This window comes from Cyprinodon tularosa, unplaced genomic scaffold (genome assembly GCF_016077235.1).
Source record: "Cyprinodon tularosa strain WSP-4 unplaced genomic scaffold, ASM1607723v1 ctg71, whole genome shotgun sequence".
NCBI lineage: Eukaryota > Metazoa > Chordata > Actinopteri > Cyprinodontiformes > Cyprinodontidae > Cyprinodon > Cyprinodon tularosa.
The window spans coordinates 2,145,561-2,163,460 of NW_024039463.1; the positions used below are offsets into that span (position 1 = coordinate 2,145,561).

The 17,900-nt window shown below is 37.7% G+C and overlaps 1 protein-coding gene across 1 annotated transcript in view; it reads right to left on the reverse strand.

Moving 5' to 3' along the window:
• The window catches only part of chd2 (chromodomain helicase DNA binding protein 2), a 34,782-nt gene that overhangs the window by 11,263 nt on the left and 5,619 nt on the right, over positions 1–17,900 (reverse strand). Inside the window, exons 4-20 of the mRNA XM_038268790.1 lie at positions 16,693–16,753; positions 13,122–14,879; positions 9,226–9,460; positions 7,884–7,970; positions 7,695–7,756; positions 7,189–7,308; positions 5,443–5,616; positions 5,136–5,275; positions 4,812–5,037; positions 4,614–4,714; positions 1,478–1,519; positions 1,210–1,388; positions 1,007–1,131; positions 715–931; positions 542–631; positions 279–469; positions 7–195 (exon numbers count right to left, since the gene is read on the reverse strand). Of these exons, the coding sequence (XP_038124718.1) occupies positions 7–195; positions 279–469; positions 542–631; positions 715–931; positions 1,007–1,131; positions 1,210–1,388; positions 1,478–1,519; positions 4,614–4,714; positions 4,812–5,037; positions 5,136–5,275; positions 5,443–5,616; positions 7,189–7,308; positions 7,695–7,756; positions 7,884–7,970; positions 9,226–9,460; positions 13,122–13,180 (2,237 nt within the window). The 5' untranslated portion in view covers positions 13,181–14,879; positions 16,693–16,753. The remainder of the gene's footprint in view (positions 1–6; positions 196–278; positions 470–541; positions 632–714; positions 932–1,006; positions 1,132–1,209; positions 1,389–1,477; positions 1,520–4,613; positions 4,715–4,811; positions 5,038–5,135; positions 5,276–5,442; positions 5,617–7,188; positions 7,309–7,694; positions 7,757–7,883; positions 7,971–9,225; positions 9,461–13,121; positions 14,880–16,692; positions 16,754–17,900) is intronic.

Genomic DNA, 17,900 nt, shown 5'->3' on the forward strand with positions numbered 1-17,900 from the left:
CCTTACTTGTAGAACTGCTTCTGCTGTGCAGACATGTCAACGCGAAGGATTTGCTCCACCTTGGCAGGGAGAGACTTCTCCACGTCTTTCTTGACCCTTCGGAGCAGGAATGGCTCCAGGACTTTATGAAGACTCTGATAACCGTTATCCCTTCCTTTTCCGTGTTCATCCTCAAAATCCTCCCAGGAATCAAACCTGGATTAAAAGCAGATTTGAAACAAATCTCACTCCATCAGATTCTGCTTGGTTTATTTAAAAGTGTGTGAAGCGGGGCGTACTTGTCGGGCATGAGGAAGTGTAGCAAGGACCAGAGCTCTTTGAGGGAGTTCTGCAGCGGGGTGCCCGTAATGAGGAGTCGGTGGTTGGATCTGAACTCCATTAACGACTTGTAGAGCAGAGAATCATCATTTTTCAGCCTATGAGCTTCATCCACGCCCAAAAAGGCCCAGTTGATATTCCCGAGGACGCCCTGGAGGAAAACATTGCCACGTTTTAAGAAGCTCTTTAAAAGACGACACAACCAGAACAGACCCCTACTAACCTTATCCTTTAGCAGAATCTCATATGTGGTTAAGAGCGCATTGAAGCGGATTCTTTTGGTTTGATGGTTCACCCATTCATAGTCACGGATCTAAACAAAAACACACAAGTGAGCCACAGAATCTTAAAAAAAAATAAAAAAAACAATGACATCACAAGTCAAATCCAAAGTACCGTCTTCCTGCTCATGACGTCACCCAAATAGACCACCACGTTCATGTCTGGAGCCCAGGTGTCAAACTCTCTCTGCCAGGAGGTCAGTGTGGACAGAGGGACCACCACTAAAAACGGCCCGTAGAGCTGATGCTGGTGGAACAAGTAGGAAAGGAAGGAGATGGTCTGGATGGTCTTCCCCAGGCCCATCTCGTCAGCCAGGATAACACTGTTGCACCTGTAGGAGGAGAGGGCACTCCTTACTGGAGGCAGAACTAATGGAAAATAAACGCTGTACCGGCTGGTAATTTACCTGCACCAGGAGTGGGCGAGCCAGTTCAATCCATCCAGCTGGTAATCTCTGAGCTGAAGGATCTCGTCACCGATATACGACGGCTGTTTCTTTAATGCCACGAACCTCGGCCTTTGCTTTAACACCTGAAGTAAAAGATAAACATCCTTGTATTCGAACGTCAAGAGGAAGGCATGTTTTGACGGCTCTGGGTGAACTCCTACCTTGCAGTCTTTAGAAGGGATGGTTTTACTGGAGTTTCTGCTCATGAAGCCGTCGATGCAGTGTTGGAACTTCTTCCTGACCAAAGCCCCGTCCTCCCAGCTGCACTCCGAGTATGGGAAACCCATCCACTTGCATAGATACTCTGGTTCATTCGAGGATGGGGTCTTATGACTGTGTGCTGTTTGAGGAGGCGGGAAAATAGTCATATTCTAGTTCTCATCCTTTGAAGGTCATTTTGTGAAAGTCAAAATCAAAGCAGGTCCTTACAGGGAAAATCTGAGGAACCCGGTGTCTTTCCTGTTTTTGTTGCTGTTGGTAAAAAAAGAAAATAGATGCTTTATTGTGTATTAGAAAAACAATTTATCTGAAGTAACCATGAGTGATGGATGGCACACTGGAGCTTAACAGAAGGAAACATGTAGATAAAAAAAAACACATTTCCACAACAACCTGCTGTCATTCAAGGATTTTCTTTTGTCCTTTTACGTTCAATTTAAAAAGAAAATAAACCAAAAGGAATCCAATAAAAACCACCCATCATTAAAGGTGGGCTAGGTAGTTACACTGGAAAAACTATGTAGAAATTAGTAATAATTTCTTAAATTCAGTGTATTTACCCTTAAATTGAGTAGGTAAATTAGATAGTTTGCCAATGGAATTAGTACTTTTACTCTTAAAATAAGATTATTAGATAAAATGCATTAAAATAAGAGCCTGTAATTGTGTTTTCTTATCTAAAGAGTAAATTGTCTTGTTCCAGTGGCAAAATGTCTCTTTTACCTCCTCAATCCAAAAAACAAATGCACTGATTTTAAGAAAAACTGACATATCTAGATTTTGATTTGTTCCAGTGTATATGAAGCTATGGATGGTTAGCTAGCAGGAAAAAATGAATCAAAAGGAAGAGGACTTCTTAAAATCTTGAAAAAATGCCAAACTCCTCTTCTTTAGTCCTGACTTCTTGATAGCAGAAGCTCGTTAAGCTCCTGAGTTCGACTGACGTTTTCAAGACGTCCAGTTGCTTTAGATTTAGTTTTTTCCCCCCACCTTGTGAGACCTCAACGTTCTTCCAAAATAACATAAATATGCTTTTTATACTTCAGATTTATCACAATTAAGCAGTAAAAGGAGTAAATAGGATGATTATGTAAACTGACCTAAAAGCTTAAACCCAAACAGCTAATGCTGCTGTTAGCAGACAACGCAGCCTCCCAAATCAGCAACAGGTGTGATTACAATCCAGTCAACGTAAGATTCAACTGTCATCCTAAATTAAGAGCCTGCAGTTTATCAATCAGAAGCATAAGTCATTAATCCAGGACACTGAACTAATTGATGTGCTTTGAATCATTTGCCATTATGACTGATGTTGTCCTTGTTAAAGCAAATATGATTGAAAAAGTAAAAGGGAAACAGCAGCTTACGGTGTAGGCTTGATTTTCATGAACTCATATCTAATGAGATATTTCTCTTCTTTAATACAGGGTCTCTATTAATGTGTGAACTTACAGTAGCGGCCATTCAAAGTATCTCTTCCAAGTCAAACACCAGCCGAATGGCAGCCGACTCCCCAGCAAATTCCCCTCCATAAACCCAACATACACTCACCGGCCACTTTATTAGGTACCCCATGCTAGTAATGGGTCGGACCCCCTTTTGCCTTCAGAACTGCCTCAATTCTTCTTGGCATAGATTCAACAAGGTGCTGGAAGCCTTCCTCAGGGAGTTTGGTCCATATTGACATGATGGCATCACACAGTTGCCGCAGATTTGTCGGCTGCACATCCATGATGCGAATCTCCCGTTCCACCACATCCCAAAGATGCTCTATTGGATTGAGATCTGGTGACTGTGGAGGCCATTTGAGTACAGTGAACTCATTGTCATGTTCTAGAAACCAGTCTGAGATGATTCCAGCTTTATGACATGGCGCATTATCCTGCTGAAAGTAGCCATCAGAAGTTGGATACATTGTGGTCATAAAGGGATGGACATGGTCAGCAACAATACTCAGGTAGGTTGTGGCGTTGCAACAATGCTCAATTGGTACCAAGGGGCCCAAAGAGTGCCAAGAAAATATTCTCCACACCATGACACCACCACCACCAGCCTGAACCGTTGATACAAGGCAGGATGGATCCATGCTTTCATGTTGTAGACGCCAAATTCTGACCCTACCATCCGAATGTCGCAGCAGAAATCGAGACTCATCAGACCAGGCAACGTTTTTCCAATCTTCTATTGTCCAATTTCGATGAGCTTGTGCAAATTGTAGCCTCAGTTTCCTATTCTTAGCTGAAAGGAGTGGCACTCTGTGTGGTCTTCTGCTGCTGTAGCCCATCTGCCTCAAAGTTCGACGTACTGTGCGTTGAGAGATGCTCTTCTGCCCACCTTGGTTGTAACGGGTGGTTATTTGAGTCACTGTTCCCCTTCTATCAGCTCGAACCAGTCTGGCCATTCTCCTCTGACCTCTGGCATCAACAAGGCATTTCCGCCCACAGAACTGCCGCTCACTGGATGTTTTTTTCTTTTTCGGACCATTTTCTGTAAACCCTAGAGATGGTTGTGCGTGAAAATCCCAGTAGATCAGCAGTTTCTGAAATACTCAGACCAGCCCTTCTGGCACCAACAATCATGCCACGTTCAAAGTCACTCAAATCACCTTTCTTCCCCATACTGATGCTCGCTTTGAACTGCAGGAGATTGTCTTGACCATGTCTACATGCCTAAATGCACTGAGTTGCCGCCATGTGATTGGCTGCTTAGAAATTAAGTGTTAACGAGCAGTTGGACAGGTGTACCTAATAAAGTGGCCGGTGAGTGTATATCTTTACTCTGACTCCACCCTTTCACTGAATTACATTGTCTGACCAGGAGATGACGCTTCTCTTTAGATCTTAATGTCCACAAATCATGACAAAAAAAATATATATGAGTACAAATATTCATGTTTAAAAAGGAATTGCAGGGAACCAGCCAAGGACTGATCAAGGAAAGTGGGGAAAATTTAAATGGCTACTACTGTAATGTACTTTTCAGGACACTTAATCCTACTTGTCATTCGCTTTTATTCGATTTTTCGACCGTTTCCATCATTTAAGGTGTTGATCAAGTAATTTACAATAGATATTTAATGGATGTAAAATGATTGGAACAACTTTTGGACGGTTTACACATACAGAGCGCACTTTTTACCAACGAGACAGGGAAGAAAGTTTCTCCCATAATTTTCCTCCCATACTTATTTAAAGCTGACAATAATATAAATTACAGATTTTTTTTAATGTTCAGATTATGCAGAAGCTGTAAGTAAATAGAATTTAAATGAGAAAGTCTGGTACTGATCAGAGATTATCGATATAACCCTGACGGTTCACATCCTAAGGAGTGTCTGACTTCTTACCGATGACTCGCTCCACAATTTGAAACTGCTTTGTCAGGTCAGATGTGAGCTCCTGCTGGCAGTTATGAAACTCCACGTCCTCAGGAGATGCTTTACCTAACCTGAAAAGAAAATACCAAATTAGATCTAAGCGCTGAGCACAGAAAAAAACATACTAAGTGTAATGCAATGTAAAAATAAAAAGGCGCGTACACTCACCAAGCATTCAGCTCATCATTCTTCTTCTTAAAGTTGTCCAGTTTCTTCAGCCCCTTGACCTTCTGCTGCGTTAGGGAGTCGATGCTCTCCCATGTGTTGTGGATGTAAGACCAGCCCTTCCACTTTATCAGATACTGAGTCTCTCCTTCGTCTTGGTCTGGATCAAAACCTTCACACGGATCTCCGTTTTCCTCCACGGCGTACATAGTGGTGGACGCTCCGGTGGCTGAAAGAGACCAAACATGAACTTAAAAAAAAACAAAAACAAAGCCGAAGCATTTTTGTTTCTACGTCGTTTGTGAATTAAGGGAAAAGGGGAATCACCTCCTTTTCTGCCGATCCTGCAGTCGATAACTTTCTCGATTGTCTCGCTGTCGTCGTCCTGCTGCTCCTCTCCAGCATCTCCGGTCATTTCAATCAGGTCGTCTGAGTCTGTTTCAAAGTCGTGCTGATCTTCTTTATAGCTTAAAGGACACAAGGAGACGGTGAATCTCAGTAAATACTAACCTCTTTACAAGTTTAAACATGAAGTTTGTCAGAAAAGATAATTAGTTCTTTTTTTAAAGGAGCTCCTCAGTTCAGGATTAAACGTTTAAATCTCTGAACTCTGCCCTCAGAAAAGAAAAATCACCTTTTAATTTTTGTGGCTCCTCTTCGGCGAGTCTGCCTTTTTGGAGTGTCTTCCTCATCATCGTCATCATCATCTTCATCATCGTCCTCATCATCATCCTCAGCTGAGGACTCCGGTTTTCTCGACCTCCGTCCTTTTTGCGACTGCTGCTTTTTGGATGCTTTGGTCTGAGGTCTGCGGGGAAAAACGAGAGCAGGGAAGCAGAAGCCTTCAGAAAAATACAACAAGGTAAAATGACTTTTACAGTGCCTTCCAAAAGTATTCACACCCCTTTAACTTTTTTCATTATTTTACGTTGAACCACAACCTTTAATGTATTTTCAAAGGGGTTTATGTGATAGAGCAACGCAAAGTAATAAAATTAAAAAAGTTTTTATATCATAGAAATACCTTAAAGGAATAGTACACCCAAAACATGATTAGCCTTCATTTTCTACTCACCCCCATGCTGAACAACACTCTGGAGTACTTTTTTGATATCTCAAATGCATCTGGAGATCTGGGAGGCTTCTTGCTGTCTGCTGACATTCAAATAATGGAGGTCTATGGTGACCGAGACAGAAAGGTCCATAAAAGTCCACAAAAAACGTGTCAATATTCCTCCATACTGCTCGTCCAATGTATTCCAAGTGTCCTGAGTGGGTAGCGTCCAGAATTTACTCGAAACGAAGTCATTTAGAATGTTTCTAGAGCATAAACAGTAGTGTATAGGATTTCCTGAAAGTGCGCACATGCGCGCTCACGACGCTACGGAAGCCGGCAGACCAAACCAGATGAAAGTGCGCATTCAGCGTCTGCTCTGCCAATAATGCAAGCGTAGAAGAAGAAATGTGCTGTTTACCTGTGCAAAGAAAGAAACAACGAAAGAAAAATGTCTGAGGACTTCAGTGTTGAGGAAGAGCACGAGTTCTTTGCCGAGCTGAATGCGCTGGTTTGGTCTGCCGGCTTCCGTAGCATCGTGAACGCGCATGTGCGCGCTTTCAGGAAATCCTATACACTACTGTTTATGCTCTAGAAACATTCTAAATGACTTCGTTTCGAGTAAATTCTGGACGCTACCCACTCAGGGCACTTGGAATACATTGGACGAGCAGTATGGAGGAATATTGACACGTTTTTTGTGGACTTTTATGGACCTTTCTGCCTCGGGCACCATAGACCTCCATTATTTGAAAGTCAGCAGACAGCAAGAAGCCTCCCAGATCTCCAGATGCATTTGAGATATCAAAAAGGTACTCCAGAGTGTTGTTCAGCATGGGGGTGAGTAGAAAATGAAGGCTAATCATGTTTTGGGTGTACTATTCCTTTAACTTGTACCCTGTGAGGTGAATATAACTTGAAATATTTATATTTCAAGTTATATTCAAGTTATATAAGTTATATTTATATCCAAACTCTGCTTCAACCATATCCTCAGTTTTATTCAGGGGTATTGCAGGAAAAGGTGCTGATTAGCAATGGATAGCACAACTTTCTGTCCTTTAGGAAAAATGCATGGGAAAAAAAATCCTAATATCTTTATCTCCTTTCACAATTTTAGTGTTCATTTTTTAACAGAAAATCTCTATAAAATACATTGCAGTTTGTGGTAGGGGTGTGAACACTTTTTCCCAACAACAGTACATCAGGTTGGAGCAGTTTGGTTACTATTAAAAAGGAAAAATCAAAGAATGGGTGGTAAATTATCAGGTGATTAGAGAATGCTGTGGGTAGCTGTCTGATGGCCAGGCTTTGTTACACTCTTACCTTCTAGCAGGAAGTCTTCTGGATCTAACTTTTTTCTCTTCCTGCTCACTGTCTGAACTGTCGGATGTCTCCTCATCCTCCTCCTCTTCATCAATTGAGTCATCATCTTTCCAGATATTTCTTATAACAAAGAAATGCCACAAGTTCACCCTCAAGGCCTGTTACAGCTGCTTTTGCTCGCGCTCCAAACTATAATTAAAATGCAGCCACAAGGGGCTAATCTCAGTCAGATTGAATTAGACGCTGATTCGATAAATCAAATTTGACTCATGTGTAGAACATAACCTGGCTGATAGGCACAAACTGGGCCTATTCTGAGACAAACAGATACCCATTTATACAAGATTCACAACATGGACTCAAACTGGCTAAAGAATGACATGTGAAAACCAAAGTGAACTATATGGATGAAGTGCTTAAAAAAATAAAAATCTCTGTTTTCAAATAAAATGGCAATGGTAGAATATATAAGCAACATAAAAAGTATTCCAGATCCTTCCACTTACTCCTTTTTCTTTGATCGAGAAGATTTTCTTTTAGGGCTCTCGCTCTCAGAGTCACTGCTGCCCTGTGAAGGGAGCAGATGAGTCAGAAAGAGGCATCTTTTGCACAGAATGTCCACTAGATGGCACAAGAGGCTAATGGCTGATAAGCAGACTAAAGTTCCTCCTACAGCCTCTTTTACAGCCGCCTACCTCAGCTCCGATGTTGAGACGAGCTGGCTCCTGTCTGCTGCGATTGGACCTCCTGACACCGTACACATCTGGGTGTTCTTCCCACATCTGGAAACACAAATTACAACACAGCTATGAGATAGAATTTGATATATAATCGACATTAATCACTGTCTGCAGACTTGATATCCATCTAATACGAAGGATACTCAAAATTCATGACAATTTAGGATAAAACCAATATTGCATTAGCAAGAGGTCCCAGGTTCTCAAAGATCAGCAATTCTATAATACCCTGTTCATTTCTACAATCTAGGGAAGGATTTAGAAGTAAAAACTCAGTAATTTTTTCAACTATTAAGGAGGTATTAAGTAGAACCACATTAAAAAAGGGCAGACTGGTCCAAATATAATGTAATTCAATTGGTCTTTGAATCATCTGTTCACTAAACTATGTACAACACTATACAGCAATGAGTATTATGGTATAATATGACCGACCCAATTATAGTCAAAAAGGCAAATGGTACTTATATTCTAATTTGAATGATAAAAGCTGTTTTTTTTCTTACTTTATCTGGTAATATTATATATATTTTGCAGGTTAACGATGCCTTGGTTACCGTAAAGTTTTTACAGTGATTTAGGCCTGAAACAATCGATTAATAGTTAATTGGATTATAGAGACAGTAAAATATACAAAGAATATTAAAAAAAATTACAAAATCTTGCATTTAAGACAAAAAACAAGTTTTCGTCTGTCAATATGCTCCATCCAGAACTCCTCCAGTGGAAAATTTTTCCTGGTTTAATTTTATAAAAAGTCTTAAGGAACCTTTTTTCTATCCAATTATTAATCAACTAATCGAAGAAATTCGAGAGCATAACTGATTTGCAAAATTACCGATAGTTGTAGCCCTACAGTAAATTACTATGAATACTAAGGTACATTTATAAGTGTTCATTTTTAATATATTTTTTGCTTGAAGGCTGAATGAAACATTTAATGCATCCACAAAGGGCCTCGATATATGGTAAATCAAAATACAAAAAAATATAATCAACATTTTCATGATAAAGTAATGTCTTTGCCAATAAACTGAAAATAATTATTCTTAAAATGCCTGGAGATTAACTGAATCATATATTCTGTAAAAATGTTAGAACCTAAAAAGGATGAGCTTAATATAGGGTAACTTACTACCTTCTTCCTTGAACTATTTAATCTTCCAACATGTCCAAGACCAACCTGCTCAGAACCAACATACGTGGAGCTCTAGTCCAACACTCACAAAATTATCTTAAGAGTGAAGGAAAAAAACACTTAAACTATAATACTTTTGCATGTTCTACCCTTTGTTACCTTCTTCACATCAGCCAGGCGCTCCTTCTTCCTGACAGGTTTGTCTTTGGCCTCTGAAGCGGCTTGCTGGGATTTGGACTCTGTGGACTCGCTCCCCGACTCGGAGCGACTCTCTGACTCGGAGGAGCTGTTCGACTCAGAGTTGTGGGATCTCCGCCTCACGCTGCCATGCTCGCTTTCTGACTGACTCCCTGATTCCGACGCAGAGTGGTTGGACTCCTCTGAGGCTGAATTGCTATAAAAAAATAAAATGCATTGATTCTTTTGATTGCCTGAAGCCATTTTTAGTTTTCTTCTTTTTACTCATAGTAACCAATCTGAAAAAGCTTGGATCAGAAGCAGCTTATTGACCCTTCTCTAACATTTCTTAGAGGTCCTAACATGGTCTTTCTGCTTACATTGCGTCTGTAAAGAGCAGTCATCTTAATCGTGGATTTTTTTAATGGTCCACTTTAAAAGCCTTTTAAGAGTAAAAGTACTTCCAACTTTTAATAAAACAAGTCAAAGGGGTGTCTCAATGTGACTGCTGAATTTCTCTCTTACACATGTCAAAGCAGGGGTCACCAACCTTTTTAAGGCTGAGGGCCACTTCAAGGGTACCGAGACTTAGGAAGGGCTACCATTACTGACCCATGAGCTGCAAGGGTTTGCATTAGCCTAAACTTGGTTCATTATCAACATATTTTTATTGTTTCTGTTCATTTCTAAGTTTATTTAGACATTGACATTTTGAAATCTCTATAAATGATTAAAAAGAAGAGCAACAGAATAAAATAAAATTTCAAACTTAGCCCACTGGTGGGTTGTTCTTTATTTAGAAGACTCTGAGGGCCCCCAATGTGGTCCTTGAGGGCACCGCGTTGGTGACCACTGTGTCAAAGTATGCATATTTGTTCAATAACATCCATACTTACATGCTAATAATTGGTTAAATGACACAGAGAAATCCCATGCTCTTCAACAAAATCCTAGTATAAATCTGACTGGTTTTCTATTCGTTTGTATTCTAAATAAACCAACCTAAATGCTGGTGCTGGTTTTGTTTTACTGTATAAAACCTCAAAATCAAAGCCTATTCCTGACATTTTCAATGGAAAAAGCTTCCTGGATAGGAAGCGAAATGTTTTCAAACTTAGAAAATAAAAGTCCAGTGGATTGTTTTTTTATTTTCTTTTTGGGAAACTAACCTAAAGCTTAATTAGCAGGGAGAATTAGCAAGGGGGTCTGTTTTAGTTCCAGAACGTCTGGCTTTTGAGATTCATAAACAATGAGATGATTCTCAACAAGACCAAAACAACAAAAGCACATATAGTTTTGGTACTGATCATTTCTTGCTTAAATAATTACTTCAAATGTAAGGATTACTCTTAAAAAAGCAGGTCTTTACCAGGAAACACATCCAACTGAAATTAATTTCAGCTATTTCAAATACTAGAATTGCTCAACAACCAAAGTCCGGATTTACATGAAGTGTACAGGTCGTTAATAAATGGTTCCGCCTATGTTCCGTTTTCAAATGAGCCCTTGCAAAAATGATCAGTAAAAATCTGAAGCAAATGGAGCCAGGACTCAACCAGTCCATCCTAACCTTATTATCCATATCCCTCACCTGACTTACTCATGATCATTCATCACATGACTATGTTTTGAATTAAGAGCAAGGTATTTGTTGTTGTTTTTTAAGTAGGGCATTAAGAAACATTTGCATTTGACAACAGGAAACCTGTTAACATGATATGAATACCAATCAATCAGGTTCAAAGGGCCAATTTGGGTATGCTTAGATAAAAACCACTACTAGTTGATACATTATTATTATTATTATTATGCTTGTAAATACAGGGATCTGCTGAAAATGCTTAGTATTTAAACCAGCTTTTGCTGCATGCAGTACCGCCTTTGTACACATGGGGTCACTATTGGCTGCAGTCATTGATAGTTTCGTGACTGATTAACTGAATTAATGTCTGGATGTAGAGAAATAAAAAGCTTCAGGTACTTCCATGTTTGGGATAAGCATATTTATCCCAACTTTAAAAGAAACCACATCTTAATGTGCTCCACTTTATTATTATTATTTTTTTTTCAATTATTTTTTTTTTACTGTTATAATTTTAGTTTTCTATAAATGCAGAGGTAAAACAACTGTTAAAATAGCGCAATGTAAAAATTATACTTAAATGTAGAAATATAAAAACAAACATCTATTGCCGGAACTGGAACTGTGTCTTTAAGAGCTACATTAGGAGGTGGGACATAGCCTTCTTCTCGAGCTGTTATTGGCTTGTGTGACGCTAGGGTGACGTAAAACCAATGAGAGCGCTTAACGCAGGCTCCACTAATGCCTGCTCACTTCCTGTTCCTCTTATGTAGTTCTGAGCAGTTTTAATACAGACGACTGAGGAAACTAGCCACACGAAGCCAGGGCCATTTTGTGACTCTGAATATCTTTAAATTGAGCTTTTTTTTAATGCCTTTATTGCATATAGTGCACGTTTACTCAGTTTCCTCCTGCTACATCAGCTGCAGCAACTGCATAATGAGCTGATCTACAATTGTGAAAAGATGCTGAGCTTTAATCACAGGACACCATTTTACTCTCATCTTAAAAATACTAAAATGGCTGCCTGAAGATCATGCAGAAGACTACAAAGCTGATGTAACTTGCTGCAGCTTTACTGTCAGTGAAAAACTGAGAGAAATTAGCTGCATGTGGTTTACACTGGTGTTTTAATCTAAAAGCAAGGATATCTAATCCAACTGGAAATTTGATATGAGGTCAATAAACCCTATGAATGAAGAAAACAGGCACACATCATCTGTATCAGAGGAGAATGAAATCTCTTTAAACTGCTGATCAGATCTGACCCCAACACCACTGCATTGTCTAGACACTGTAAACCAGATGACATTTGGCTTTATTCATCAAAGTATGTCTCCACCTCTTCTGAAACTTAATTAAAAAGATGTCTCGGAATCCCGATTTTAACATAAAAAAGAAGCAATATCACAATATACATTCAGGCTAATATGATTGTAAAATTTATTAGTAAATAAAATGTTATTGAGCAACAGTTTTTAACAGAGTGAATAAAAAAAGAAAAAAAAAACATCAAATATTAAGAAACAGCCTTAATTTCCTAATACAGATTACAGAAATGTTTTCGTTTTTTTTAATAAAATGTATTAACTTTAAAAAGTGCAAAAACAACTCAATCAGTTAAAAATGCATTAATATATACTCTTTCATATTGAGAGTTATTTCCAGCTGGGCACAAATATAAGGCTAAGTCTGGATGTCAAACATACAAATACTGACAAAACAGGAAAAGTATAGCACTTAAGTTTTAAAACTTTCATTTCTGCAATAATAGTCTTCAGTAAATTCCTATTAATCAGCACAAAAATACTGTGCATAAGCAAACACTTTTCACGAAAGTTTAAAAAATACATTTATATTTAAAAACAAAAACACCCTATTAAAAAATAAAAACATCCAAAGGGTAGCTTAAGGTTTGTGAAATAAATGGAATCTAAATATTTATAAAGTGGTGCAATGCAGCACCAACTTTTAAGACAAGGTCATTTTACACCAAAACAAATACATTTCATTTACAGTTTAGTACAGGACACATGAGATTTCCTGTGGTACAACATCTACATATTGTGGGAAACGATGTCTGAACAACAGGCCTAAAAACCTGAGTGCTGGGAGTATAAGAAATGGCAGAAAAAATCAGGGTGTGGCTATTAAACAATAGCAAGGTCATTCATGACACTGGTGAACTTAAACTGAAACGTTGCAGATGCAACACAGGTGATCAACCATGCTTGAAAAGGTAAACAAACCAGATTTGTGGGGGGGAAAAGGTAGTGTAAAATGTAATGGATCATACCTTGAAGCGTTGCTCTGAGTTGATCCTTCGTCCTCTTTTTTATTTTTATTCTTCATCATGATAGTATCCTGAAAACTCGATGGAGGTGATTTGTCCTGGTATTTACTGTCAAAAACTTGAGGGATGTGTGAACTATCCTACAAGTCCCATCAAATTGCCTTTTGTCAGCTTGCAGATAAAACCCAGCCGGTGCGACACAGGAGCAGAAAATAATAAACCGATTGATTTGAAAATCATAATTTAATTGAAGTTAAAGTTAACCATTATAGTAGGTAATGATAGAAGTCAAATATTAATCGTATATCCTTCGAAATAGTTTCCAGATACAACCGCATGCCGTGAATTTTAACTGCGTCATCGCATGAAGCAGAAGAAAATGAATATTAAAAAAAAGAAAATAGGTAAATTTGTACTTACAAAATGTAAACAAATCCAATCAATGTGAGAAAGGGTGCTAACCAACAAGACATGTATTTGTTTCCCTTTTTCTTTCGTCGCAGTTTTAAATATTTATCAAACTTGGATTAAAAAAGGCAATTCGTAAAACGGATAACTTTATAAATAACAAAAAACAACAACGAATTTGTTTGGAAAAAGCATTCAGGCCTTAAGTCTGCAGTGGCTGACAGAGCGACAGAGGCAAAGAGCAGCGGACTAAAAATGGAGTCGCGCCATGGCTGCCGGAGCCCAGTATGGAAAACAACGACAAGCACACGGCCAGCACAGACGGCTTCTACAGCGCTCGAAAAACACCACAAAAACGGCAAAAAACTAACAAAATACCCATAAAAAGTGACCGCGTAGACACAAACTAATGTTTGACACGAAAAAAAAACGGCGTGGGTCGAAGACGTGCAAGAGAATCGGTCTGACAAAACCTAGGGCAGCCTTTCCAAGGCTCAGCCGCCATCTAGAGCTCCTTCCCTGCTCTGAAAGCCTTGCCTTTGATTGACGTTATTTCCATTTACCCCATACTCAGGTGATGTCTAAGTCCCTCCCCTTTTAGTATGTTAAAATTGTACTTTATATAAACTAATATATTTTTTATACCCTTGCAAAACAACCCCCAAAAGAAAACATTTTTTCCACAATGACATTAATTTATAATAGCTGGACTGTAAAAACTACATATTTTGCAGCAATTACATCACTTCCTGCTTAGACAGGAAGAAAGGCTACAAATAGCCATTTTTATAACGCTTTTAAAAGCTACGATTATGGGAAATCCAAGTTATAAACCAAGTATAATAATTGATTATATTCGTTTATCGATTAAATACGTAACCTTTGATAATAATTCAAATTATTTATTGATTGCAGTTGGGGAAAAAGTCATGCTAAACCAACATGAGACAAAAAAGTAAATCACTTAAAATCGATTTAACCGGAAAAAGTAACCTCTTTCCGAGTGTTATCAAAACTCGGAAACATGCCAAATAAACATTTCATTTTCCAGGAATGCAGCTAATAAAAAAAAAAAAAAAAAAAAGTATAAAGAATCTTAATATATACTAGGTCACAACTTTATTTAAAACAACATTTGAACGTTTAAGTACAAAAGCTGATTTTTCCTCTCCCAGTATCGTAGATCCAGTGTCCATGGTTGGAAAAAAAAAATGTATATAAATCAAATGCGTTGGCAAAGTCCACTTAGAAAAGGGGTTTATCTTGACAATATTTGGCTAACTGCCATATCGCTTGTCATCTTCGCGTTAAACAACGCTGTCTCCACTGCAGCAATATCCAGTTGATTGGAGTCTTGATAGGATAAAATAAACAAAAAACAAAAGAATTGTAAGCTGACAGAAAGGAACGTGATTAAGGGCTAGCCTCATGAAGAAAGCATACAAAGACAGACTACACATTTAGCTAGATTTCAATAGAACTTAAAGTGCGCCATCGCTACCCGATCTATCTTGGAAGCACAATCCGTACCATTAGCTCATTTGCGCACGCGCAACCAGATATACATCCGGGTTTCCATAAATATTGTAATTATGGTACTAAAAGTACTTAATTCTATCCATGACTCACTCAAGAATGGTTATACACATCTTTAAAAAATTTTTTGACTTTTTTTGACAAAATGTTTATGCGTTTTACATTTTCTCCGTTAAACTGCTTGTCTGACATCATCAGACATGCTTGGAGCAGTTTATCTAGAGTTTAGTTGTGTCTTACTTTAGGTTGCGCATTATATACCATAATGTTAACACGAAAAGAAAAAATAAAACTTAAAAAGACTAGATTAATGTTTGAATCCAAAGCTGGAAAAGTTAAATCCCGTTAGCGTAGGGTCCCATTTCCGGTGCAGACCGGGGACAGAAAACTGATAAAACAGAAAGGATTATAGGGCATTTATTTTCTCAGGAAATACATTCATTAACCTTTAAAAGGTTATAGTTTAGTACACAAACTATTTTTTTCAGGAGGGAAAAATGTCATTTAGGTATTTTTTTTACAAAATAAAATAAGGGGCAACCCGGATGTATATCTGGTTGCACATACGCAAATGAGCTGATGGTACGGATCGGTCTTCAGTTCAGGTAGTGATATACACAAGCCATGTGAATGATACTACTACTGTGCAATAATATTTAAAAGTATCAAGCAAGACTTTGGGTTAAAAAAAATTTGCAAACTGTAAATAACAGTGGGTATGACAATGGGCTAAATAAGTCATTGAATAGTGCACTAGACTTGTTAGCATAAGGGTATCTATAAAGCAACAAGATGGCAACTCCCTAATTATTTGCTGTGTATTGGACATGAATGGGTTTTTTGTACTTCTGTATTAAATAAATAAACAATTGGCCCTAAGTTTATTGGTTTTTGGAAAAACCAAACCGAAAAAAGTCATTAAGTGGCCACTAAGAGGCAAATGCATGTATTGTCCAACATAAAACTTGTTCATTTGGAAGAAAACGCTGGATAAAAGCAACGGTTTAACAAAATTTAAATTTTGCCCCACTGAGTCAGCAGATGAGCAAACATCTCACATCACAAATCGAAATCGTTTGAAATTCTAAACCAATAAATATCAACTCTTATCTTACAATTTCAGATCAAGCAGTTATTCTGTCTGTGCTTACTAAACTATGCCTCCAGATTGTGTTGTTGTTTTTTGAAAGCAATACACATCAAAATAAATTTGTGTATTAAGGATTTCTACATACATATAAAAAAAAAAAATCCTTAAATCAGCAAAATAGTAATGGGGGCTTGTGGGAAAATATAGCTTTTTCTCACAGATGCCAGCAGGAGGCAACACATTCAATGTCAAAGAAACAAAAACCAACCCTTCTTTAACCCTCATCAATAGCTAAGTCAGTTGTTAGCTACATTATGCATGTGCTAGTAATAAAATACCCTGAGACCCATAGTCTGATAATGCTTCAACCTAACATGTACTTCTTTGGCCAATCTTTAGCACTAAATTTCAACATAACTAGAACCATAGTGAATTGGTGGGATTTCCCAATTCTATTACAAGAAACTAAGTATTAACTTTTTCTATATGGCTTGTAAATAAGAGTGAGTAAATCAATTATTTCAATGACAAAAAACTTACAGAGTTGTCTTCTTTCTCTTCAGAACTGGAACCATCTTCTTGCAGATCTTCTGTGTCTATGCTGTGACATAGAAAAAGAAACTATTAATGATAGCCCATCAACTTCAGAAAGATCTACAAAATTTTTTCTTTACAGTATATACATTTAACAAGGAGTCAAAGTGTACATAGATACAGATAAAAATTACATGCTATACCTATTTAAAAGATAAGATGGTACCCAATAAAGTTTTAACTTTCAATTAGTTAAATAATTTGACAAAAGCTTAAAATGCTGACATTGTTCTACGATTTAAATAGATATACTTGTTTTACATCCCGCCACAATATAAATATCCGAAACAGGTTAGAGGTTTGTATTCAACTGAAGGTAGCCGCCAAACCCACAGGGGCAAAAATCCAATATCCAACATAAAATTAATTTCACTGCGGTTAGTTGCAGTACGGCTCCAACTTGAACACTAACCAGACCTACATTACATGTAATATGAGTATATACTTTGAATATCAAAAGAGGAAGAACAACGGGTGATTAATCTTAGATTTTATGTCTACTGTAGTCCAAGACATTAGAATAGCAATAAACTTTGCTCAACGTTGGTCTACTAATTTTATTTTGTCCATCATTTGCCATGTCTTTTACTGTTCAGCTCGTTTGGGAGCTCGAGTGGTTGAATGTCAAAATCTCCTCATTCTTTTGTTTAGTAATGCTGTGGAACGGGGCTTAAAGAAACTACAACCAAGTAGCAAAAACATAGATGTTGTCCAGAGGGAACCCTAACCTTTTTTGTTTTGTTTTTAAACACGTGTTGGATGGACTACTCATCATCTAGGGTTTATATATGCTTTGAACTCGAAGCAGGATCGCATCAAATTTTGATATATGCATTTTTTTATTCATTGTGTTATTCTTTGCAACACTTTATCCAATATCACATGGTTTCAAAATGTAGTGCAGAGTAAGGATTTAACATAGAAAAATAGTAAAATATTTGTAACTACATTAATAAGAATATATGTAATAAATTTCTCCTTTTTAAAATTCGTTAAATAAGTTTTTGGAACCTAAAATTTAAACATTGTTGGCCATTTTATGAACTAAAGGTTGTGTTTAATATTGATTTCCAACAACAGACATAGTTATATTTTCAAACATTGAAGGTAACACAGATTAGATTATTTGTACTTAAACATTCAAATAAACACAT